Below are 17,958 nucleotides of genomic sequence, written 5' to 3' on the forward strand. Positions count from 1 at the left end.
ACCATCAAACCCATCTGTTTCCACTACTACTTCCTCACCAGCTCTATCTATCTATCTATCTATCTATCTATCTATCTATCTATCTATCTATCTATCTATCTATCTATCTATCTATCTATCTATCTATCTATCTATCTATCTATCTATCTATCTATCTATCTGTCTGTCTGTCTGTCTGTCTGTCTATCTATCTGTCTGTCTGTCTGTCTGTCTGTCTGTCTGTTCATGCTGATGCTGTTGAAAGTAGGTTACGGGAAATAAGCATGACTCTCTTGCTGCTGCCTGCTGATTAATGACAGTGAGCTTAGCATCCAGACTGACTTACCTCGGTAATGTGAAATGTCAGTGACACTCTATCAGCTGCACAGGTGTGCATACGTGCATGCAATCAAACACACTGCAACCACAAAACGACCTCAGTTTTGACCCCACATTGGGAGGTATGCCGGTGGACACTGACACACGTGTGCCTGCAAACCTATGTGGGAATTGATGATTGCTTACATTACCATAACACATGCAGAGCTCACGGTTAAGCTGCACTCTCCAGCGCACACACACACTCAAAAAGTCTCGCTTTAGGACACCGGATACAGCAGCGGATTTGCCTGACTGACGCAAATCGGCAAGATAGCTGGAGGTTTTCTTCCTGTCGATCACGTGCTCACGTCAGTGCTACACGAGCCAAGCGAGTAGGGCAATGAAAGGAAAACCGTGAGCTAATCACAGAGCGTTGTGCGTGGGACATACTAGATCCACTATGTCAGCCTCACTGCCATGAACAGTCTGCACCCCTATAACAGGAAAGAACAGCAGGGAGAACAGATGGATTACACCGATACACGGTGCATGAGACCAAAACCAACAATGTGTTCATCCATCTCTCAACTCCTCAGCACATCTTTACCCTCCCTCTGCCACGCAGCTCAAACTCATTTATCCCTGCAAGAGATAAATATTTAAAAACAAGTCACAAATATATACTCGTTCCCTAAAACACATGGGTGTGGAGATGTTACCGATCAAAGAGGAGTTGGCACGACAGAACAGAACATTTTGGTATAGGTTTCGATGTTTTGCAAAATGAAAATAAAAACAGAATCCAATAATTTTTAAATCATCTAAAATACTGTAAATAATTGAAATGTGAAAACTGAGAAATTTGTTTATTTCTTTGACCCAAAAAACACTATTTGAAGAGGATGTGACAGGGTCATGTTTACCCCTGTGTTACATCAGCTCATCTTTTAACAACAGTCTATAAGAGTTCGTGAACCGAGCAGAGCGACTGCACTAGCTTTGCAAGAAATGTATTTCCCAGTCTTGCTTGACAGAAGATGTTAGGTTCTCAACAGGGGGATTCAGGGCCTTTGTTAAAATGTATTACTCATTTATAAAGACACATACAGCTCATTTCATCTGTCCCCAAACAGACCCTGATTCGCTGCAATGGTAAGAAAGACCAGTGAAAATTTGTGATCAAACACCACCTCAGATTTCAAAGTGTGAATACATTCTCAGAAAGTGGGTCGACATCTTTAAAAATTACACATATTTTGAAAAGTACTCCAAAGAACCAAAATTTTCACAACAGCCATTATGTATGTCCAACCTTTGGACCTCGATTTTTTAATACAAATCGTAGATCTGCATGATTTGTGCTGATTTGAGATGGAGTGACCCATAATTACCTCAGAGTACCGTAAATGATGAACTGAAGCAGAGCATCTTGTTTTTTACGTCTTGTCTTTGAATTTGTAAATTGTTATTTGTCCTTTTGAAACCCATTTTACTATACTTGCCATTATTTTCAGTATATTTTTTTTATTTACATAGATATATCACATGTGTAGCATTCATTAAATTGTTTAGTAAGTTTATTTAATTGTTTAGTAATAAGAACAAGATCCCGGATAGAAGCGGGTGAAATGGACTTCCTCCGAAGGTTGGCTGGCCTCTCCCTTACAGATAGGGTGAGAAGTTCGGCCATCCGGGAGGGGCTCAGAGTAGAGCCGCTGCTCTGGCGCCTCCTGGGTGAGGTGTTCCCGGCACGTCCCATCAGGAGGAGGCCCTGGTGCAGAACCAGGACATGCTGAAGACTTTTCTTTTTCTCATTTAGAATTTAATACAGCTGTATTTTCTAAATTCTGTATGCTTCACATTGTTTTGTTGTTTTTACTTACGTTTTGCACATTATCTCAAATATTTAAGTTATGTTATCTGTGATAAAGTCCCCTGTATTAACAAAGTGATGTTTTTTTTAACAAAGTTGAAGTCGAAGATAAATTAACTATCTCAGAGTATCAGAGTACCGGATTCATTCATTTTTAATTGAAAGCAAAACTGGTATCTTACTGATTCGGTTACTAGAAAAGAATGAAATTACTCCAAAGATGCCAAACAGCTTTGAAGATAGGATCCCTCCACATGGGGGGACATCAATCTGCCAGACTAATTTATCATAAGGGCAAGCACGCAACCAATATGAGACACATGTGGGTCCGTCAAACCGCTCCCCTGTATAACCAGAAAGACTCCAAACAGTTTTATTTCTTAACGTTTTCAACTCTGTATCTAAGACCTCTGTGTTGTTTTCTTTTCCACTCAAACCTGCAGACGACTCGTTTTAAAGAGCAGTTAAATGAAATTACTGACCTTGCAGAAGCAGGGCAGGAACCAGTTCTCACATTTTACTGGCCTGACCTGAAGGACTCCCTCCTCCTCTGAACTAAACAAACAAATAAAAAAAATGTGTTGGCACAGCATGGGAACTGACAGATGTCGCAATGGTGTGTTTGAAGTGTGTGTGAATCAGGTCTGGTGAATAATACCTTTGGCACCCTGGGCCTGCTTCATCTGCACACATGGTTACATAACACAGTATATGCTTGTCACTCTCTTAAACAAAAACAGTAAGTAGGGCTGATACTACCTCTGATGACTGATAATAATTTTGTAGTTTTGTATGAACTGCAATTAAATTTGGTTAATTTTATTTGAACCATAATTTAACCAAGAAATTTTAGAAAATAGACTAAAATCTCTTTTTCTTTATACATCTATCTTCCAAACACAACAATATTCAGGTATAGCTGCTAGCATATACCTCAATACCATTATTGAGCTAAAGTGGTACATATGATTACTATTAAACCTTGAAAACCTTTTAAGAAAAAAAAGCCAAGACCCAACCTAGCTATACAGTAAAACAATTCTAAAAAGCACATAAACAGCTGAAATTGAGTCACTTTTGATTATTGAGGCAAGATGCTCAGAGCTACATTAGCCGCTACTAGCATAGCAGCTGCTTTGTTGGTAGTGTGGGTGCCAGGAAAATGCCTGCAGTTATTAAAATATGTGTAAACTTACATGGAAATACATCAGTATGTAAGACAAACACAGCGTTTGTGCAGTTTGAACACTCAAAGTCAGTATTTGGTGACTTAATTCTTCAATACAGTCTGAAATTTCTTAGGCTGCTTCGAAGCTCTCCAGCTCTTCTCTTTTTTGGATATTGACTGCCTTTTGCTCTGTTTTCTGTCAAGATGAACCCATAGTGCTCAATAATGTTGCGACCCGGGCTCTGGGGAGGCCAGTCCATGACTGATGGTGTTTCACTGTTTTTCCATCTAAGTATGTTTTAATTGCATCGGCAGAGTATCTGTGATCATTGCTAAAAAATGAAGCTGTTAACAGTCTGATGCTTGCCAGATGGCATTGCATAGTGGATCAAATATGACCGTAATTTTATGTGTTTATTTTAACGTTCTCCAATGCTATTGGCTGAAATGCAGCTCTAAACCTCTGTGCCTCCACCACGTTTTCAAGATGGCTGTTGACACTCACTGGTGCGCCTCTTTTTTGGCATCCTCTGACAGTGAACCAAGAATTTTAAATCTGGATTCATTACTCCACAAGACCTGTTGGCACTGATTTTTAGTGCAGTTCTTGTGTAATTCGGCACACCTCAGCCTTTTCTCCCTGCTTATTTTCCTTCTGTGAACAGTAGATGGATCAGCTGAAGGGCCAAATGAATATTTCATGTCCTATGTCAGATCTATATTGCAATTTTTCCTATTTCTTATGGACAAGACTTCTAGGTAGTGTTAATCTGCTGTAGTTTTACCTGCATTTTTTTGTCCTCTACTTGTCCAGTTTCCTCAAATTTGTTCAGGGCATACCGCACACCATGGGAAGAGCTACTAGCTCTTTGTTGGTGCAAAAAAAATACTACCTTATTCCTGTCAAACTGTTATCGTTTGAACTGTTCACACATTCAGCTGAAAAAATGGGAACAAATGATGTGGTTTTGTGACAGGCTGGTAGTTACAGTCTCTATCCTAGTTTTAAATCCAATTTAAAACTGGTTCTTTTTTTTTGAGTCGTTATATGTAGGCAACTCTGCTTCATCCCTTGAATTAGATGCCATTCTTTTACTTGAATAAGTGTTTCACAAGTCAGCATTACGTGGCTTAACAAAAAGATATATTCATCTAAAACAGCCAGGTACAAGCACTGGGCTGAAATGAGTGAAACAAAATATCCAGAGAAAGACTTTGAAAGACCTTTAGAAAGCCTGGAGAACTAGTGCTCAAGACCATTAAAAAAAAAAAATACAAGGAGGTCTTGCTCCTTTGAAATCAAATGCAGAGAAATGAAGGGTGGCTCTAGACTTTTGCACAGTACAGTAAAATTAAAACAGGGTCAAGAACGATCTCTGCTCCACTTTAAAAGTTCCTGGTTGTGTGCATGTGGAAGCAATTTTGGAGCCAATAATCCCTGCGCCCTCCTGAGCCCCCCTTCCTTGTATTCCCCACCTACTTTGCCCACTTGTAAACCTGTGGTCATGCTGGCAGTGCCTAAGCTACAGTTGGCGTATAAAAGAGCAGCTTAAGCCTGCTAGTAAACAATTTTGTTTATGGCAGACGTTCTGTAAACACAGCTCCATGTTCTCAACATGCTGACTGTCAACATATCACAGCTGGCAATTAACTGTCACCATCTAACTAACCACTAATAATGAAGCACAGACCCCCTTTTTTCCCCCCGAAGAAATTACCAAAGGCAGTGTTAAAGGTTCAGTACACAGCAGGACGCCTGGTACCAGCTTACAAACGCAAAGAAAGAAGTGAGAGAAATTTCATTTTTTAAGATTTTATTAAAATACGGTGTGGAGTTTACCATTGGAAGTTACCATCACAAACATGATTGTTTCTAATAAAAAAGTAAACAAAACAAAAAATAAAGCTTAAGAGTCTAGTTACAGGAGAATTTCTTTTAATTTGTTTTTTTGTTTTGTTTTGTTTTTGCAGTCTGGTGAAAGAAAAAACAAAAAAACAAAACAAAAATCAATTCACAATGAGAGTGTGTGGAAAGAAAAAAAAATGTTCACATGTTGTAAAAATACATTTCCCAATTTTAACATTACACACAGTCACTTCCAAGCATTCATTCATTCATTCCTTGTTAGATGGTTAGATGTCAGTGCTAAAAGAAAGCAAAAATGAAAGAGTAAAGGAAAAAGTTCAGACCTGTGCACAAACGGATCGAAGGGGAGAGCGGTTTCCAAAAACAAGAAAAGAAAAAAAAAAATGCAGGAGGCTGTTCTACATTGTCAGGGCGGAAAACTTGGGATGAGGGACAAGAGACAGAGGGCGACTGCTGGAGGATATGTGTGCATTTTGAACCCTGAGAGAGAAAAAGTGACCAGCTCTCACCATAGTTTTCTCCTTTTGCTTTTTGCCAACAGACCACACCAGAGTCCGCTTTGTCCTCCCCCTACCAGTCACCCCTGTGGCTCCGGCTCGGAGACTTTTAAGAGCAGCAGAGCGGTGATGGTAACGGTGGCGGGGCAGTCTCACACCCAAGAGTGAAATATCAGCTATGAGCATACTCACACTGTGCTTATCTGTTAGCCAACACACATATACTCTCTGCCCGGCTGATTTGAACTATTAAACCAGGGAGTAATGAAAAAGACATTTAAAATAACGCTGTACAGCACAGGATTGATGTGCTGCAGAATGAGCTAAGAGTTCACGCAAGGCTAAATGTGGTTCGTCACTGATAAAGAAACAAGGTGCAGTAGATTTAGGCCTGCTGGGGTGTGAGGAGCTTTTTGCGGAGAGGCCTTGAATGTGGCCCAATCTTCTTTTTTCCTTTTGGCTGGGTGTGTGTCTCCTGACTTCACCTGCTGTGGTCAACTGTATTAAGGCAGTGAGTGGTTCCATGGCAAATTTCACTAACAGCTACTATTATGGGGAGAGAGTAAGTAAGGCCCACGGGATATCAGTTGGAGAGAAAAGGTGGTGGGATCAGACAAATTTCTTTTAAGAAGAAAAAAAAATAAAAAATTGGGGCCGCGGGGGAAAGAGGGATCTCTCGATCTCTGAAATGTTTCAGTACAACATGTAGAACACAGACAGCATATCCATTAAAATAAAACAGAACGGTTTTCATAACAGTGCACTGATGAACTGAAAAAAATATATATATATATAATCATCATCATCATCAACAACAGCAAAAAAAAAAAAAATTTAAGATTACTATTATGCTCATAATCCAAACTATGGGGGTTATTTATTAAAAATATATACTCATCACATGACAGAGGAGCCTAACATCTCAGGACAGACGCGCTCCACGTCTGTCATAGACTCTGAGGGGGGAAACTGTACATCACTGGAAACTGACCACGACAAACATGGCAACTCGGGTTGGAAACACTCGGTGGGGTCTGGTAGGAAGGAGTGGGAGGGGGGGGGGGGGGGGGCAATAGTGATTTCCCCGTTAAAAATGACTCTCACATGCACTATATGAGCACGCTTGACGAAGGGGATTAAATGAATAACAAAACAGCACCTACTACTACTGTTCTAGTAAAAGAAAACTAGCAGATCACAACGATCGCCTTTTGTTTTGTTTTTTTCCTCCTTTTTTTCCCTCTCATTTTTCCATCAGCCAGTAAGATTGGGACTGAAACACATCGACTACAGTCGGAATCTGTGCCGAATTCTTACACTATGAGGAAATAAAAAGGTAAAGGCAAACAGATACGCATTGGATTTAATGCCTGAGTATTCATTGATCTTATCGAACCTACAAAGATATTGTCAAATTATTTTATGGGGCTTTTTTTTTTTGTTTTTAAATTGTATCATTACTGCTACCATTTTACAACCCTTCTAGTAAAGAATAGTAAAGATGCATCTAGAAAATCTGTACAAAAAAATAAAAGGGTATGCACGGTACATTCAATATCTGTTACTGAGGTACTAGAAGTGGTGTTCCCATGACACCAGGGCAACAGCGTTTAAGAGTTACTCCTAGGGGCTATTCCTTTGGAACGACAACAGCTTGTTATAAGGGTGAGGGAACATACAAACACACACTCGCACGCAAACCCACACTATCACGCGCGCGCGCACACACACATGCACACACATGCATGCCACGGTCATTAATGAGCCAGCATGCAAGAACACCGTCCCATTTGCTCCTACAGAGAATCTAATCTCTATCGTCCCCTCGCACTTTGAAGGAATTGATGGATTCATGAGCAGATGTATAGGGTTGGAGCATCACAGTGGGAGAATAGTGGAGGGTGGGTGACAGAGTGGGTGTGTTGGTGGTTGTGGCGCGAGCTTAACAATAAGGCGGTAATCTATCCCTGGTCACCCCTCCTGTGGTTTGAACGTCGGCAGTGTGTCATCGTGTTCTTCGTCACTAAAGGTTACCTGTAACTGTGACTGAGAGAAGCTGCAGGCAGCTTCCTCTGCTCTGAGCAGCCAGACAGCGCCCTCTGCTGAAATGCTGCTGGGTTTCCAGCTGGGAAGGAAATGAAAAACAGAAAAGCTGCTGCAATCGAGTCCCTGTGGGCACCAGGTGCACAGGACCTCACACGCTCACTCGCACACTCAAACGCACACAAACGCACATCACTCAAGACTGCTGGCAAGAGATAGAAATTCATACCAGGACATGCAGGTACATCTCTGATATGACGCTCAGAGCTTTTATCTCATGACATCACAATCCAAAAGGGGAAAAGCGTGTGTAAATACAGGGATGACTGTCCTAAAACTAGACAATCGCAGCAGTGAAAGTTGACAAAGAATAATGGGTTTAATACTCACAGACGAGTTTAGCAGATAAAAAAACACACTGTGACAGTCAGAGAGCTCCACACTGACAGCATTATGGATCCCTCTGCTGAGCGAGCTGATGACAGCGCAGAGGAGAGACAAGGGCCAAAGTGGGCTAAAGGGTTAGCTAGATACTTGGCAGGGAGAAGAGGATGTACTGTTTGTGATTCTGTCCTGTTTTCTTCTTTTACTTCAGTACAAACTTCACCCCCCATCATGAGAAAGATGGAAAGGGTAAGAAAAAGAAAAGAGGAAGAGAGCAGTAACATGAGCCATTAATGTACAAAAGTGGGGCTTCAACCATTCTGTGTCTGTGCCTCTAGTGGTCAGAGGAGGACTGCAGGAGGCAGACTGTAAAGCCTCGTGTCAGAAATGCTTTTTTCTTGTTTTCTTCTTTTTTAAACAAACAAACATTAACATCTAGAACCAGAGCAGATCAACTTTTCATTAAAACAACAACCAACTAAGGAAATAAACCAATCCAATCACTGAATCCTTGAGAACACAGTTATTGCTGACGTAGTGGGGGAGTGAAGGAGATGAGGGGATGGTGGGTGAGCAGGTGGAGGATGGAGGCAAGGGTGTATTCTGGGTGGTGGTGGTTGGGGGGGTGGATTGTTGTGGTGTGGACAGGTCACTCCTGGGCTGGTTATGTGATCTGAGAAAAGACTGTAGAGCCACGTCAGGTCAAACTAGTGCTGCCGATGTACTGGAGGGTAGGGTTGTGTCTGATCCTGGGAGGCGGGGGTTGGTTTCCAGAGATGACGGAATGTGCTGACGGCGGTGGGGGGGGCTATTGGTCGGAAGGGATGTCTCTGTCGGCTTCGGCCTTAGTAGGTTGCCCTGGGGATGGGGCGTGAGGGGGGTGAGAGACGGGGGCGATGCCATGTGCCAGGGTTCCTGGAACCAAACTTTCAACGCCTGCGGCAGCTCCTGGGAGACCACCTGCTGCTGCAACGTTGATCAGCCCCGGAGGAAATCTGACACAGAGCCAAATAAAATCAGATCAGGTTAAATTCAACCTTATCACCAATGAGGCAATCTCGGTCAATTCTCCGCTCACCTGTAGGCGGCTCCATTTAGTTCTGGGTGAACAGTAGCGGCCTCCATGCCGGGCCACTGAGAGGCTGCCATCAGATACTCCTTATTAACACAGTTCTTCAGACTGTCGGGGATACGCCCTGCAGTAAACAAACCACAAAGTTTCGCTGTCAGATATGACCGACAACCTCCTTATTCAGCTACCGGATACATTTCTGGTTTAATGTTCTAGCAATATGAGTCAAAACAGTCTCAGCATGGCAACAGGGAACACGTTACTCCAATGAAGCCTGTGTATTCCAAACGCCTTCGATGCTTGTTTCCTGTGGGGGAACACGGCGGGTCTATGTGCCGCGCTGGAATGGTAGCGCTGTGCAGGGCGGCTGCTGTGTTCGCTTCGTATTACTCCTCACCCCCCACGCAATCCTGTGGCTTGTCATGTCTTTCACAAAGTGTGCTGTGGACATTTATGTGCTTTTTGTGCAGAGGAGTTTTTTTGTTTCCTGTTCTCATGCTGTCCTACCATGGAAGCACAGCATGAGTAGAGGTCTCTTTTTTTCCCTCTTGTACTTTCCCATTGTTGTGTATTTCAGTGTTTTTGTGTAATGCTACCGATCTTTGACTTGTATCCCCATGTAATGTCTGTGTTGTGTGTGTAAGGTCGGGGGGTCCCATTTCACTGCAGGGCAACCTGCATGTGGCAAATAAAGCTTTGATTGATTGATTCATAATACATGCTCTGTGTTTGGTGGTAGGTATTTCATTTTCAAATTTTATGTGTGGAAATATAATCAAGAATTTAAAAATTTGTGTTTTTGGAATTTTACTCTTTAACCTCTTCTCCCATAAAGACAATATTTGAGGACATCCCATGGACCCTTAATGAGTTTTGAGATCTCAGTAATAAAAACTTGGTTTTATGATCATTAGAAGAGTTTCCAGGTTTTTCCAAGGGTAGTGCTAGTAAAGTGTAAAGGCAGAGTTCACCTTCACTAACATCTGATCCAAACTGAGTAACTTTGTCCTGAAAGCCACCTGAAATATGACAGTAACTGCTCAGTTCAAAAAAGAGCCACAAGGGGTACTCCTGGTAGTACTCTAAAACTCTATCACGCATCTTAAGAAAATCCAGAATTAGTCAGACTCCAGCTCTGATCCACTAATTCTGCACTTGTCCTAACCACCAACAACCTGTATGCATGCTTACAAACACTGGGCGATTCACAGAACCCAAACTGTCATTAGAAAAGTGATAGTTTCCAAAAAGTGAGGAGTGTCACATAATAATGCGTTCACTGCAGCGACAGAAATGGCTCGATCTCATAAGATGAGTGTACACGTCTTACCAGTGATGGCCCGGCGCACCTCTCTGGCTGCCTCTTCACGAGCCTCGACAGATGCCTGCTCACTGTACCAAGATGTGTGCGGGGTACAGATCAGGTTGGGGGCATCCTTCAGAGGGCCTGTTGAAAAACTGGAGAAGAAAGTACAGGCTGTTACAGAGAGAGCACTGAGGGTTTGCACCACACTTATGTATGAATGTAGTGGGCCAGTTAGAGCCCAATTCACTAGGGTTACCTGAAGGGTTCTGTCTCATGGACGTCCAGGGCGGCACCTCGTATCCGGCCTTCCTTTAGGGCCTGAGCCAGTGCTTTCTCATCCACCAGACCGCCTCTAGATGTGTTCACCAGGAAGGCTCCTTGGCGCATCTGTGTCATTAACAATATCATTCAACAATGTGGATGAGAGCTTGCGAGGAAAGGCTAAGAATTTCAATTTCCAGCGAAATGCAGTACAAACTGAAACAAATGAGCACTATTAAACTCTGATTAACACACACAGTCACACAATTACAATGTTTGGCTCAGGAAAAGCTGCAAATGTTTGAAATGTCTTGCACATAGAAATAGCCACTCTCATTTAAAGTCCTGTCGATTATTTACAAAACACCAGCCAGTAGTTCCTGTGTGCTAAAGCAGCAGTTTACTTAGCTGATGCTAGATAATGATTATGTTGAATTAATCCCACCAAAAAACTACAATTAATGCATTCAAAGACCCCTGCAGAAAAATATTTTTCATCCTCACAAAGAGCAATAAGGCAGAATTAGGCAGGAACGAGTCCTCAGATGTTACTGAAGTCATTTTGATAATAAACTTCTAATCATATGGATGTGACAAATACATCTAAAATTAATAACCTAACTGAACCAAATTATCAGCTGATGCAAGATAATATTTAGAGAAGTACGGCAGAATGCAGTCGTATCTAATCTCATCTAAAATAAACAACGCAAGCTACTCACAGGGTTTAAACAGATAGCAGAGGTATGTTGTCACTAGACAATCTATTCTAAACAAAACATAGCTGAGGTGGAAGTAATGCTACCCTTTCTGAAGCTAACATTGTTTTGGATATTTGGAGTATGTTCACACACCTGTTTGATGGTGAAGTCATTAATGAGATGGTGGTTGTGCTCATTGAGGCTGCAGTGCAGGGACACACAGTCAGAGTGGATTAGCAAGTCCTGCAGAGTGGCCATTCTCTGCAGGCCGAGTGAGCGCTCCACGCCATCGGGCAGGTAAGGGTCATAAAAGATCACGCCAAAACCAAAGGCCTTTGCCCGCAGAGCTACTGCTTGACCAACACGTCCTGGAAAGAGGAAGGGGAGGTTAGGGGTATAAGAAGCCATTAGTGGTGCACAGGCTTATTTTAAAATTCGTCACATTTCCTTACTTTGATGCCACCCCTCAATACGCTTTTTACTCACCTAGACCAATAATGCCCAGCGTTTCCCCCCGGATACGAGCGGCGCCACCAGCCACCTCTCTGATCTGCTCCACGCTAGAAGCACGGGTCCCCTCCCTTAGAGCTTGGTGCATCCAGGTTACTCGCCTGTACAGGTTGAGAATCAGACATAGCGAAGTGTCCGCTGTCTCTTCCACTGAGGCTGCTGGCACGTTACAGACAGCGATGCCTAAATAACGGGTAGAAAAGAAGAAAGAAACACTAACTAAACCGTTCTGTTTTACTGTGTGTCACAGCATGGCTGTACAAGTCTCTGAAAATACAGTACAAATTTGATCCTCTCACCCAGCTCAGCGGCTGCTTTGACATCAACGTTGTCGAAGCCGGAGCCGATCCTGACAATTACTCGTAGGCCTTTAAACTTTTCCAAGTCATCTCTGGATAGAGTGATAGTGTGGTACAGCAGAGCGGCCACTGCCTCGTTTAGCACCTGTTGGAGACAGATGGAAATTTTAACACCTGGGTGTTCACCTCAGTGGACTGCACTTATCATTCTGTTACAAGGCTGCAGTGTTGTGCACAGATTTCGATTCCACTTGTGAAGGAGGTGCATGCATGCATGCTCTCTTAAATAAATCATCAAATAATACAGCTGCTTCTTTACAAATCTATTGCTAAGTGCATTATGATAAATGAATAATGAAGAAAGAAATAATAAACTAAACTAATCAACTGCATTCATCTCCACTGTCTTGGGCTGCAGCTAGCGGTGCTAATCATGAGTGACTTCACGTTGTTTGTACATGAACCACTTTTCCATCTGCTGCAGGTTCTGTTAAGAGCGATTCTCCAGCTCATAATGGAGTTTCAAAGCAAAGCAAGGACTAACAATCTCCAGCTGCAGCCCAGGATGGTGTAGATGGAATCTTTCCAACCATGGGACAGATCCTCTCTTAGGAAGCAGGTGAATGATAGTGAGGACCGCTACAATAGCATCCTGGCCAGCAAGGCAGCCAGCAAGAAAAACATGAGACAGGAAGGTCAGAGATAGTTAGTAACTGAGCCTTCTAAGTAAGGAAAAAAAGAAGTGAGAGGGTTCTCTCTGAGAGACTATGCTATGTAACATAACATAACATAAAATGTGCTTGTTAATATGTCTGAGCCATCTGTCACAGCCAAATCTGTGTGGGGGGGAATTTTTTTCTCCGCAGGTTTCTTTTGTGTAGACAGCTTAGACGCTGTCTGAAGTTTACAGCTCTAGGAAAAGGGAATGCAGCCTTTTTTGACATTTAGAAGGTTTTAGAAGAATGTTTCATGTGACATCAGAATGTCGTGCCTTTTTACCGTGTGTGCTTGTGTCTCCTCTACCTTTTCATGAATCTCTTGTGTAGACTGGGCATCACAGAAAGCCACTGTGGCCACATCTTTCAGGATGGGCATCTCCACAGTGCAGTCACGCCCGTCCAGCAGGGCCACCAGAGGCCGAGGGTGCATTGGCCCATTCAGGATTGGGGGTCGGATACCTGAGTCCGCCGGGGAGAAAAGGGACAAATGTGCATCAAATCAATCTGAAGCAAGAACCAGGTAAAAGGTATCAAATTGCCACAGACGCATGTGAGCACTTGTTTTCAAACAGATTTTGTTACACAGCCTTTCTGCTTTTTTGTCCCCTTTCAAATGTAGCTTCCACATGACGTTTGACGTAAAGAGCTACCGGCTACTTGCATTTCAGAACCAGTAAATTTCAGCTGAAGGTTTGTGACTCAACAGTCTGCATTTCCCATGTCTGGACTATCCGACGTGATACAAGTCATCATACCCTCACAAAAAAAACCCTGCGCACATGGCTAAACAGAGCTAGACAATAATAACTCAAGACTTTTATGACTGTATTTTTCCAACACTTACACCAGAACCTTAAGGGAACTATCAAAATGGTGTGTTTAAGTGTGTGTGTGTTTATACCAAGTGTTTTAAGGTTACAAAAGCAATGTGTAACCATATCTATGATGGGGCATGGACAGTGTCCAGCCATCTGGCCTAGTTGGCATTGAACTCCAGCTCTGTTTAGGATGGCATGTAACCATTATACACCGTCAAGACTTCACAGATCCATCGCGTCCTGTTCAAATCTACTACTCATAAAGAGAAAGCTCGGACACTGGTTAATGAAAGAGAGGCTTTTAGTTAAGTGTTAATTCTGGGAACTTGGCCTGCCTACTGTATGAGCAGACGGGTGGGGGTAGGGACAACGGGGGTGAGGTGATGGGTGTATGATGACTGGGGGAGGGGCGGAGAAAACTGTGGGGTCTCTGGGAGGAGGTTGTGGGGATTGGAGAGGAGGGGGGGCCTGAGTCATGACCTAAATTCTCCCGTCTGGAAGAGTCCCTACTTCTTATTTTTCCTGTTGGACCCTTTTATTTCCCCAATCGCACACTCACAAACACCTCAGCAGCAAACATCTGCACAACTGGCTCATGTGCACTACGGTCAATATTGCACGATTACCACAAATCAGAGGGATCAATAGGGATGCCGCGAGAACCGATATGGTAGCTAAGAAAAACAGGAAGTACTTTGCATTCAAAGGTGGGCAAGCAAGGGATGATAAGTGCAACATGCCCCCTGCAAATTAAATGATATTTTTTTAGAGAAAGGGAGGAAATACTTCCAGTTGAGCAAAGCACCTGAAAGACCAGCATCCAGATCGGTTCACGGAATTCAAGTTGAGTGGGTTTCACTTCATAGTATCAGCAAACAAAGTATGGTCCTTCTTAGGTTATCCTGAAATACACGTTAGCGTTTTGTTTGAGACAGCTGGCACTGCTGTTGTGAAATTAACTTTGTTTTATAGGCTGAAATGTTTGCAGTGGCTAACACTAAATGCTTATGCCAACATAATGTAACTGTAACATTAGTAAGCCACTCAGCAAACACCCTAACACTTCAGTCTGTGTCTTCTCAAAAAAGAAATTATAATATTAACATCTTAAATAAATGATCTGCCATGTCAGTGTTTTAACACAACATTTAAGTACGTTGGATAATATTTTTGTTTTTGGTATATAAAAATCATATTTTTACTGGTACAGACTATTCAATTAAATTATAAAAGCCACATCTTTGCAAAAACAGCTACATCAGTAAAGTGTGTTTTACTCTTGCTCACTGTAGTTTTCTCACATGAAATCTGGATAAATCTTTCAGGAGAATCAGATCCAACAATTATTTCTCAGCACTAGAAGACAACAGGAGACTGTCCACTTGGGTAGAGCCTGCTGGAGGCAGGACACATGATGCCCACTCACTCGCTGTGGATTCTCTAGACAATTACCTGTGCTACTCACACATTTTGCTGCATTTAAGCCAGCTAAAGTCCACTTAACACCTGGATTGAGAGCTGGATAACCTGCCCAAATAATCTCTAGGGACGCGTGAAGGCGACTTTAACGTCTTCAGGCTTGGACTGACTCCACACATGCGCCAGCACTCACTATCTCAGTCCTGTTGGGTGACAGGTGTGTGTGCGCCTGCCCCCATGGTGGGGAGTGTGACAAGCAGGAACATTTACTTGGACAGAAGACAGGACGTAATGGTGAGACTGTTGAGGAAGAAAAGGCGCTGGTAGCTGGAAGGGGGGTGGAAAACAAATATTTGCGAAAGCTTCCTCTGACGCCTGAGCATATCTCAATTCATGAATAAAATGCACACAAGCTGGGGGGAAAAAGGTATTTATAAAGCCTGGTACACTCAATCTGATGCACACCATTTAGCAGTGTGATTCACATTTGCGGCAGAAGGTTCAAGAATGCCGTCATGCTGACTGCAAACAGGCTAGAGAAAAAAAAAGACAAAAAACAAAGACTCTTACTATGCAGAAAAACCCAAATGGGTGCGTCACAAAGACTCCCTGTGTAAAAATATATATCCAAGTAGGCCTACACAGAGAGCAATCTGAGCAAAGGACATCGGCATACCCGAGGCCTACAACCAGCGAGCATGGCCGCACACACAATGCAATTCATTCAGTGATTCATTCATTCTCCCTCCCTCTCCCTTTCTTTCCCCTTACTCCCTCCTCCTCCCCCCCCCCCCCCCCCCCCCCCCCCCCCCCCCCCCTCTGTAGTTAGAGTAAGAGGTGAGGGGGGAGGGGCAGCAAGCGATGATAATGCAGCAAGCAGCAGTACTCCACCCAGACACAGTGAGACCCACATACACACACATGCGATTATTCAGTTCCTTCTTACGCCTGCGACACCAACACACACTAAAGACAAAAAAGGAAAAAAAAGAAAAAAGGGAAACTGCACACACATAGCCGGCACCACACCCAGAGCCTAGATCCCTTCCCCCCTTCCACATTTCACAAATTTCAAAAACACATGCCGATATAGAAAACACATGAGCACCGGGGCTAACCTTGCATTATGAAGTCTGTCAGCCTGTCTTCCTCTCTCTCTACCCTCGCCTTGCTCTCCCTCTATTGCTCGTTTTTTTTTTTTCCTCCCTCTCTCTCTCTGTTAGCCTGCTCTTGGCTGACTGGATCCCAGCTGTCATCCACGCCCAGCCCCTCCCCCACAGCCTGCCTCCAATCACCGGGCGACTCTATTGAGAGCCAGCCAACCAGCACTAACCTCATTAGCATAGCCCAAGCTGAGGCTGAGAGCGGTTTGGGGGGCTGTTGTCGTTTTTTAAAGAGACAGCTGGCCCGTTTCCCTGTAGCTGCGGCCACGACCCTTCACCTTGTCCTCTCTCCCTTTCACCCGTCTCCTGAGACTCTTCCAGACGCTTCCCTCCATTTTAGCGCACCGTTATGTCTCATCACTATCATCAACTCTCCACTCTCCAACCACTGTATCTCTAGAAATCTGCAGTGCAACATCTTCAAATGCATTTTGCTAAAAAGATCCAAGTTCACCTATTTTTCTCACCTAAAAATCGAAACAATTAATTTCACCGTGACTGTATGCATCTGCCCATTCTGATGGATATTTCAAATTCTTTACTACTGTCCGCCTTCGGAGTTAAAACCCTTGTGAGTTGTGGCTTAAAAGGTGGTTTTCTCATGAGGACACAGCATGTAGTAAATCTCTTCTGCAACCAAGTATTAAAGATTATTTCATAACAAACTATCATTATGTGCAATGGCACAGGAACATTACAAATGTTATTATACTTCCTCAAAAGACTTATATATATTTTTTGAGAATCCTACATATATATGACTGTAATGCTTAAAGTCTCACCCTCACAAATGCGGTCGAGTCTCTGCCGCTTGATTTGTTTGTGCTTGTCCATCAGAGCCATACACCAAGCAGTCTATACCCAGGGACACAGAAAGAACAGATCCAAGTGGTGGCAGGGTCCCTTTAATGACGTCCACGTATTTTCACCTGCGTACAAGAATCCAGCCAAAAATGAAAAGATGAAAAAAATAGAAATTTTAAATGCATCCTTATGTTGACACCTGCATTAAACCCAGACTTGCAAATGAAAAGTAATGAGGATTTTAGAATTCAAAAAAAGAGTCACTTTCTTTTTAAACACATAGAATTTGGAGTATTAGAAGTTAGCCATAATCAAACTGGCCAGGAATGAAAACACTCAAGTGAAACTTTTTTTTCACAAGATCAAGTGATAACTAAAGCTAAAAAGTTACAGGACTACGGTTTTGGGGGCGTTGGGGGAAATATACTGTATATTTACCCCCAGAAACTTATAAGGTTTTATTAGTACAGCTGCAGGGTTTAGACAGACACTCACCTGGAGAATAGCGTCTGTTGCACCAGTCAGCTTCACAACTTAGTTTACACTGTAAACAAAGCAGAGATAAAATTACTTTAGGTGATAATAATGCGAAACAGTGACGCTGCAGGTGGCTCATTAAAATAATAAAAATAATAATAATAACTGAATAAAACTCGACACTTATAACATCACATGCACAGCAATTAAAATGATATGGCCATCATCTAGTGGCAAAAGTATTTTGAGAGAAGTAACTTGCGCTGTACAACTCGCA

General features: G+C 42.8%; 1 protein-coding gene across 4 annotated transcripts in view; it reads right to left on the reverse strand.

The window, feature by feature from the left end:
* Positions 1-6,944: 6,944 nt before the first annotated feature.
* Positions 6,945-17,958, reverse strand: part of LOC102308982 (C-terminal binding protein 1) — a 12,131-nt gene continuing 1,117 nt past the window's right edge. For 3 of the 4 annotated variants that reach the window (XM_005921177.3, XM_005921179.3, XM_005921178.3), the window contains exons 2-11: positions 17,700-17,748; positions 17,183-17,329; positions 13,305-13,459; positions 12,282-12,426; positions 11,959-12,165; positions 11,626-11,840; positions 10,767-10,897; positions 10,535-10,662; positions 9,211-9,328; positions 6,945-9,127 (exon numbers count right to left, since the gene is read on the reverse strand). In XM_005921177.3, the coding sequence (XP_005921239.1) occupies positions 8,941-9,127; positions 9,211-9,328; positions 10,535-10,662; positions 10,767-10,897; positions 11,626-11,840; positions 11,959-12,165; positions 12,282-12,426; positions 13,305-13,459; positions 17,183-17,243 (1,347 nt within the window). In that variant the 5' untranslated portion in view covers positions 17,244-17,329; positions 17,700-17,748 and the 3' untranslated portion in view covers positions 6,945-8,940. Of the gene's footprint in view, positions 9,128-9,210; positions 9,329-10,534; positions 10,663-10,766; positions 10,898-11,625; positions 11,841-11,958; positions 12,166-12,281; positions 12,427-13,304; positions 13,460-16,355; positions 17,158-17,182; positions 17,330-17,699; positions 17,749-17,958 lie in introns of those variants that run through there. The other variant, XM_005921182.3, reaches the window with a different exon arrangement.

Source organism: Haplochromis burtoni, unplaced genomic scaffold (genome assembly GCF_018398535.1).
Source record: "Haplochromis burtoni strain Fernald_Lab_line unplaced genomic scaffold, NCSU_Asbu1 Contig_10, whole genome shotgun sequence".
NCBI classification, from domain to species: Eukaryota; Metazoa; Chordata; class Actinopteri; order Cichliformes; family Cichlidae; genus Haplochromis; species Haplochromis burtoni.